The 9029-nt window shown below is 37.5% G+C and overlaps 1 protein-coding gene across 2 annotated transcripts in view; it reads right to left on the bottom strand.

Moving 5' to 3' along the window:
• Positions 1–7052: 7052 nt before the first annotated feature.
• The window catches only part of LOC123511412 (G-protein coupled receptor 143-like), a 23489-nt gene continuing 21512 nt past the window's right edge, over positions 7053–9029 (bottom strand). For both annotated transcript variants that reach the window (XM_045267276.1, XM_045267275.1), the window contains exon 9: positions 7053–8465. In XM_045267276.1, coding sequence (XP_045123211.1) covers positions 8292–8465 — 174 coding nt within the window. In that variant the 3' untranslated portion in view covers positions 7053–8291. The remainder of the gene's footprint in view (positions 8466–9029) is intronic.

The following is a 9029-nucleotide window of genomic DNA, read 5'->3' on the forward strand; positions in this document are numbered from 1 at the left end:
ACAGCTGACTGAGGTTTTGAATGTTTGGTGGTCATTTAAAAGTGAAAGCTGCCATGTGTCGCTAGTTTTCTTACCCTCATAACGCGTTCATTTGTGCTACACCACGCTTCATTGACCCCGGAAAGATACGATACCTGGTGCAATAGACTCAGAAAAAGCTACTGTACATTTAAATAACAGCCATACATGGACACTGACCTGAGAAAATTAGTGTTGAAAGCGTGCACCAAAACAAGAGAACGGGGAAAAACACATAGATGGCAGCTGTTTCACCTCCTCTCTCGTTCTCCAAATGTTTTCAGGGAGACGAGAGAAAACTGTCAAGTAATAAAACGCTTGGCTATTGGCATTCGGTGTGACTGGTGACCATTATGGCGTGAGGGACAGGATAGGAAGGGAAGGCCATTGTCAAATCAGCTCACACTAAACTTTCACTACCTGCTGTGAGAGAGGGAGAGGCGAGGGAGTGTCACAGGGACGGACGGCTGTGTAGAGGTGTAGGAGGGAGTGTAGGCGGCGATACAAAGGTACAGAATGTTGTAGAAAGGTGTCTCGGGGGTGTAGGAGACTGTGGCGATGTAAGATGGTATAAAAAAAAGCGAAGGAAGCAGATACAAAGCTACAGTAGGAACTTTAAGAGACAAATATTAGGGTGGGGACTGCGATTTAAATTCAAGGTAGGGTATAGTATGCTGCAAAAATGTGTTCCTGAGAATGCAAGGGACTGTTAGGAGTTAAAGGACTGTGTTGAATAGTGAAGGAAGCAAATGGGAGGGTACAAAAGGAGTGGATGGAAGCGTAGGATATATCGTAGGAGTGAAGGATGATAGCACGTGCGATTTAGACTAGAAAATTATTGGAGGATGTTTAATAGTGAAGATAATGAAGAGAACAATGAAGAAGAGATACAAAAATGTGTAGGATATCGTAGGAGAGAAGAAATGCAATGAAAAATGTTTTGAGGTTGTAAAAAAAAAAAAAAAAAAAAAATGCAAAAATGTTTCTAGAAACTACACGAAACTGAAAAGCGAGGCTGAAGGATGCAAAGAAAAATAAATAAATAAATAAATAAATGAATAAACAAAATAAACAAAAAGAATAAAAAGATAGTAATAATAATACTTATAATAATAATAATAATGATAATAATAATAATAATAATAATAATAATAATAATGATAATAATAATAATAAAAAGACATATAGGAGTGAGTAGGAGCGTGTAGGACATCGATCGCAGGAACAAAGGAGAGTGTCATGTGTGGTGTCAGGGTGAGAGGAATAAGTAAGGACAGTGAAGGAAGACTGCGGGGAGTTGTAAAGGACACAGGAGGGTGAAAGAGGTCGAGTGAAGGAGTGTAGGAGGATAATAGGATTCAAGGATACCGGGGGAGTCGAGATAAAGCGATCAGGGTGTGTCATTATGCGTAGGAATGTGATGGATCGAATGTCTAAGAGTTTGAGTAGTGGTAATTGTGTCAAGGGCAGGACATACTAGGCTCGTATTTTCAAACATTTCTATATGCTTCACCTTTACCATTACAAGACGGTTTATCTAAATTTACAACGGTTTTTAAAGGTATTTTTACGGTTCTAGAGGTAGACTGACAAGATTTCTTATTAATTGGAGAAGCACTCTTGAAAACCCCGCTAATCATCCCTGTGGCCTTGGAAAATAGAGCGTTTCTGACACACGGACCATAATGTAAAAAAAAAAAAAAATAATAATAAAAATAATAATAGATAAGTTGTAAAATAAATAAATTGATCAATAGATTGACCAATATTTGTGGAAATCAACGGAAAAAAGTTATTCAGGTTTGGTTAGCAGGACAAATGCATATTAGACAAAATAAGGAATTTTGCTCTTTGCTTGAACTTATGATAAAAGATAGATAGATAAATCGTAATGAAGCTGAGGAGTATATATAAGTACGCAAAAAAAATGCAAAATAAGTTAGGTATTTCCTTATATTACTGAAAATATAGTAGTAGTAGTAGTAGTAGTAGTAGTAGTAGTAGTAGTAGTAGTAGTAGTAGTAGCAGCATCAGCAGTAGCAGTAACATCAGCAACAGCAACAGTAGTAGTAGTAGTAGTAGTACTTAGTTGCAGTAGGAATAGAAGTAGTAGTAGTAGTAGTAGTAGTAGTAGCAGCAGCAGCAGCAGCAGCAGCAGCAGTAGTAGTAGTAGTAGTAGTAGTAGTAGTAGTAGTAGTAGTAGTAGTAGTAGTAGTAGTAGTAGCAGCAGCAGCAGCAGCAGCAATAGTAATAGTAGTAGTAGTAGTAAATGAACACATAACAAAGACGAATTTTGTGAAGTTATGTAAAACTAGGCAAGCACCCCAAAGTCCTAAACAGTTATTTGGTGGTTGATGCAAGGCGGGGGGAGGCTCCGAGACACCCCCACCTATACCTGTACGTGCCAGTGCCTGTATCAAAGCTAATTATCCACCTGTATGGTCCACCTACGTAACTATCACCCTCCATAACATTACTTTTTTAAAACTCTTTCATGACTCAGCACGAATAACCTGAATTTTATATTTTACTCTATTTGTTCATTGTTTTTTATTTATTTATCTATTAATGTGAGTAGGAGAGGAAGCGGTCAGGACAACAAAAAGCGCGATTAAAAAATGCCCATTGAAGTAAATGTTTTGTGTTCGTTTACCACTCTTATTTGAGAAACACACACACTCTCTCTCTCTCGGGGCCAGATAATGCGATGAATATATGAAATAGATATGGACACATTCATATGAGGTAGTGTGTAGGTCAATGTAAGGAAGAAAGTGTGTGTGTGTGTGTGTGTGTGTGTGCCATGATGAGGGAAGGAAATATTGCGAGAGAGAGAGAGAGAGAGAGAGAGAGAGAGAGAGAGAGAGAGAGATTATTTCAGTGTGGTTAAAAGTGAAAGGGTATATCTTATAAATTATCGAACACAATAATCTCTCTCTCTCTCTCTCTCACACACACACACACACACATTAGGAACAAACAAACACGCTCAGATCAGCCTTGGTTATGTTATTAATGATCACTTCTAATTAGTTACAAATTGAACGAAGGTTTACTAATACTTCCTCTAAGTGTATAAATGCTTTTAGGAACAACTTTTCAGCTAGTACAAATCTTCTTAGCTTCTTAAAATAGAATAAAACATGGCACTATTAATATACCTGTAATTTCAACATTTTTAGGAACATTTTTGGTGAGTAGCTACATGTTTCTTTGGCTACTTGAATGTAAATTAATAGATTGAGAACAAATAAAATGAAATGATTGAATAAAAAAGTTCTATACAATAAATATGGAAATACAAAACTTTTAGGGTCAATTCTCAGGTAATAGGTGCAAATAAAAGTTTAAAATAAGATAAACAAATCAAATATAATGAATAAGAAAGTTCTGTAAATAAACACCACAATTCAAAAACTTTTACAAACAATTAATTAGCATTTAATAAGTACATACATTCTTAGCTACAAACAAACACACAAACAAACAAATAAAATATAAAAATAACATAAACAAAACACAAATAAGTAAAAATAAGATAGATACAAAAATGGTGCAATAACTATTAATGAACAAACTCCTCACCACTTACACACATTCACTCCCTTTGGTCCACTCAAGTGATGAACAACATTTCAACAAAGGGTATACTTAGCTAGAAGTGTTTAAGTACAATATTCTGAGCATTTTGTCATGATATAAAAGCCTTGAAAGAAATCTGAATATGTTACAATCATGTCATGGTATTCATTAAAAAAGGAAATAAAATGTATAGATGCCTTGAGGGAAGTTTATGTATACTAAGTGGTGTTAAAGTGGAAATAAAATGTATAGATGCCTTGAGGGAAGTTTATGTATACTAAGTGGTGTTAAAGTGAAAATAAAATGTATAGATGCCTTGAGGGAGGTCTATGTATACTAAGTGGTGTTAAAGTATTCATACCACCTTATGTAATGTACACTTTAAACAAAAGCCATGTATACTGAGCACTTAAAGGCACTGTATCTTTTCAGCATACACATACATATACCTGTATACATATTCATAGGAACCTTATGTACAGTACATACACTGAGCATTTCATTAAGGCAATACAGAAGCTACACCTTTCCAGTATACATAAATACACATTCATAGCAACCTCATGTATTTATTTATGTATATTTTGATCATTTCACTAAGGCACGGTAGCTTCAGTATACATATTCTAAGGGTCTTATGTATGCTGACTAATTCATCAAGGCAATGGACAATACTATTTTCTCTCAGCAGGCATACACATTCTAGAGCTTGTCCATGTAGTGAGCTCTCCACCTCCAAGGCAGTGGCTACACACATCACAATACACTCTAAGGATATACACCACCAACCTGACACTATCCTACACAAACGCTTCAAGTAACCCACTCCATGTAGCTATCACTCATACACACTTCACTCTGCATCATTACCATGGTCTTCAATAAATATGCTCCTCCTAATACCATGAAATCATTATGTGTGAAACTCTCTCATAAGGTTAAGGTATGTGGATTTTTTTTTCAATTTTTTTTCTATTTATTTGTCTGAGTAATTTATAAGCTCCACAACAGGACTCTTACTTACAATTTATAGTGGAGGTGAGGGAAGGCACTTTATTAATGACTTTATGCCAAATTTCCACTGACAGATCTCTTCTATTTAAAGCTTAAAAAGTCAACATTTTCCATGAACTAAAAAGTAAGGCTGAAAACTTAAAATGACTTAAAGTAAATACCCTGTTATTCTTTTCTTAATCTTATATGTGATATCAGGAATGTCTCCCTTTGGCATTGTGAGACCTATAAACACTACAAACATTTGAGATTCTTGGGCAAATATTTTTCCCCTCTGTACATTCCTAATAAACACATAAATGGTGGCAAGAAATGGTGTACACTGCCATCACTATTCCAATTTAAAGTATACACCAGACAGACATCCTCCCCTTTAGTGGGCGTGGCTGAGATGATAAGACATGCACTCACCACTCACACTGGCAATTAATTCACAAGCATTCCCTCACATCTTGGCCTCCTGACCTCTAGGGGAGACACTACTAACAATGGTCCTTCCTGACTGCACTGTGACCAACTACACAACACACCTCTGCATCTCTGTGGCACTGGAGCTTGAGTCACCAATTACACTGCATCTCATCACCAGTTTAGGGTCAATTATATGAAATGTTTCTGCATCAGGGTGTGGCAGTGGAGTTTTTTGGGTCACCCTTACTGCATCATAACAAATCCAACCCTCTCCCCAACCACACCTGACTGTATCCAGGGACCAGGCCAGGTGTGGGAGATTCTTCCTTCAAGGTCCTGGTGGCTGCATCTCCATTCACACACTCACACCTGCTCTCAGTACATCAACATAGAACATAAGGAAGTGCCCAAGAGTCCATCATATAAACAACACAGGAGCTACAGGGCTGCTGCTACAAGGGACTTCAAAAAGGATCATCTAGTTGTTAAAAGTGTCCAAGTGTGTTTCTTGCACTAAACACTCTACTGAACACATCACAGGCATTAACACAGTGTATGGTATAATAGATCATCTCTCTCTCTCTCTCTCTCTCTCTCTCTCTCATGCACACACAAATACAACTAGGTAAATACAAGCAAATATAAATGCAGCATATAATATAATGTATCATCTCTCTCACACATACATACATAAACACACACACACACACACACACACACACACACACACACACACACACACACACACACACACCAAGATATACATATTAGTGTAAATGTACATACATATGGCAGGTTGAGATCCTCCATAGAAGGGAATAGCTAAGGCAGAACACCACGCCTTACCTCATGGTGTGACAAATAAGGATGAGTACAACACACATGAGAACAAGCAAACAGGAATACAAGATGAAGCTAAATATATAATGACTGGCATGGAAGCTACAAAGAGCAATCAAGTACAGTAATATTTCACATATGTAAGTATGTATGTATACTGCAGAAACTGAGACAGAATAAAACAGAACAAGGGAAGCTGCACAAGGCCAGCATACCAACAAGTGGCAATACCTGTGTAATACAATACATATACACTAAAGCCACTGACCATCCCTATGCATAAATACAGACTCTATTTTCTCTTTAACTCCTTTAACACCATGATGTGTGTCCATATTCATTCTGTTTATTATTTAGTGATCTTATACAGCTTCAGAAACTCACGTGGGGGGATTTAAAGATTATGGCCATTAATCTTTGGACCTCCATAGACCCTTGCTAATGTAAATAAAATGGTCTAATTACATCTTAAAATCAAGGTAAAAATATGTCCCAGTACTGAGTAACTCTCCTCTTTATGATGTGAATGTCAGTAATTCACCAGAGTTAGGCCAATAGTTATGTCAGTGTGTTTTTTTGTGTTTCCAGAGCTGCCCTTACCTATGTGTCTGTCAGTGTTCAGTCCTTCACTAAAGCACCAAATAATTTCTCTTTTGTTTACTCTCAATAACAAAAACACATGAAGACACCACCTGATATCTTTCTCTCTCTCTTGTTCCCTCTTTTTTCTTTTCGCTATCACAGAATCACAAAAACTTTTCCTTCCTGCATTATCTAACAGCAAACAGCACAATATGTTTCATGGAAGACAAGATTATACTCTAATTCCTGCCCTGAGTTCTGTTGATCCTCCTTCAATATATGAATTTGGTATACATAAAAGTTTAAAGGCAAAATATATTTAAAACTTATGAAATGGTAACAATGTCAAGATGTGTGTGTGTGTGTGTGTGTGTGTGTGTGTGTGTGTGTGTGTGTGTGTGTGTGTGTGTGTGTGTGTGTGTGTGTGTGTGTGTGTGTGTGTGTGTGTGTGTCCAGGTAATGCCACAAGCTAAATGCAAAAAAGGAACAAAACAACTGCAAACAAAGACTAAAAATCAAATAAAACTCATACATAACAAAAAAACAAAAAACAAAAAAACAACGAAGATAAATACATGAGAGAGAGAGAGAGAGAGAGAGAGAGAGAGAGAGAGAGAGAGAGAGAGAGAGAGAGAGAGAGAGAGAGAGAGAGAGAGAGAGAGAGAGAGAGAGAGATTTATGACTACAAATTCAAAGGAACCCCAACACACAGTAAAGGACACGGCACACACAAAGCAGAGACAGAAACCTTCACTGTCACTATGTTGCCTCATGTATTCAGAGCATCAAACAAGAAAACACTCATAAAAACACCTCATTTCACTTCCAAACGTCAGAGGAAAGCAAAAGACAAAAAAATAATAAAAAAATACCTTTCATAGGCTCCCAAAAAATTTAGAGGACACTTGAAATGAAAAGAAAAAAAGATAAATAAGTAAATAAAAGAAAGATAAAAATAAATAAATAGATAAAATAAAAAGACCATTCCATTAGCTCACAAAAATGATAAAATAAAATGGAATAAAAAAAAAAAAAAATCTCTCCATGAAGTCGCAAAAATGATCTGGACACTTGCATGGTAACACTGAGCAAAGGAAGAGTAAAGGGGGCGTGGCAGAGGATAGGAGACTGGACACCTGACACACTCCTATGGGTCTGTCTAGCTGATACACTCTCATGGGTCTGTCTAGTTGATACACTCTCATGGGTCTGTCTAGTTGATATACTCCCATGGGTCTGCCTAGCTGATACACTCTCATGGGTCTGCCTAGTGCTTCATTTACCTGACACTCTTTCTATCCACCTCTTGACTCAAAAAATCTAAAACCACTAAGAAAGAAAAACTTATGAAAATCCACAAAAAATGTCAAAATCATGAAGTTATTTGTTTGCCTAAGTGCTCCGCCATTATCATCTAACTATCTAACCTCTTGACTTGCAAAATCTAAGAGCACAAAGCAAGAAAACAGAAAAATAACAATAATAAAAGAGAATGCTTATAAAATGTCAAAATCCTTAGGTTACTAGTCAGCCTAGCAGTCCACCATTAACCTGTTACTGTCTTGCCACCGCTTGACTAAAAAAAAAAGAGCACAGAGCAAGATAACTGATTAAAAAAAACACTAAAACTTCAAAATCATTAGCTTCTTTGTCTACCCAGTGCTCCACCATTAATCTGTCACTATCTTGCCACCTCTTGAAAAAATAAATTAATAAAAAAATAATAAATAAATAAAAGCTGTAACATCAAGATCAGCAGAACACTTTGTAACACTGAGCAAGGAAGAGCAGAGGGGATGTAAGACTAAAGCTACTTGACACACCTCCCTGGGGCTGCCTAGCGTTCATTTGCCTCTGTCCCGCCACAAGCCATGCTCCTCGTACTGGGACAGGGGCGGTGCAGAGGGAGGAGGTGTGATCTGCTGGCTGTAAGAGGAGGACATAAGCAAGGGTGTGCGCTCCCCCCTGCTGAATGAGGCACTAAGCGGGGAGTACCTCTTGATTGTTGCTGCCTTGATCTGGGGGGGAGAAGAGATGGAGTCAAGTGATGGTGGAGGAAGATGGGTGAGGAGAGACAAAAATCATACGGTGGAGGAAGAAGAGTGGAAGAGACAAAAATCATATGGTGGAGGAGGAGGAGGAGTGGGGAGAGACAAAAATCACCTACAGATATGATAAAGAAAGAGAGAGAGATGTGACCAGAAAAGAAAATGAGGTAAAAGACTAAGGAAGATTATTTAGATGATGATGGAGGAAGAGGAGTGAGAGATAGAAAATAATTAAGTAAATGGTCCACAAATAATAGACAGAGAAAAGTGATCAGAAAAGAAAAATGTAAGTGAAAGATAGAGGAGATTCTTTGGGTGGAAATGATGGAGGAGGAGCCGGAAAGTGGGAAAGTGGTTAAGAAAATTATCCAAACACATGATAAATAAAGAGAAAAAAAAAATAAGAAGAAAAATTGTAAGCGAAAGACATTTGTAAATATTATTGGGGATTGGGGATTGGGGAGGAGAAGGAGGAGGAGGAGGAGGAGGAGGAGGAGGAGGAGGAGGAGGAGGAGGAGGAGGAGGAGGAGGAGG

Source organism: Portunus trituberculatus, chromosome 31 (genome assembly GCF_017591435.1).
Source record: "Portunus trituberculatus isolate SZX2019 chromosome 31, ASM1759143v1, whole genome shotgun sequence".
NCBI classification, from domain to species: domain Eukaryota; kingdom Metazoa; phylum Arthropoda; class Malacostraca; order Decapoda; family Portunidae; genus Portunus; species Portunus trituberculatus.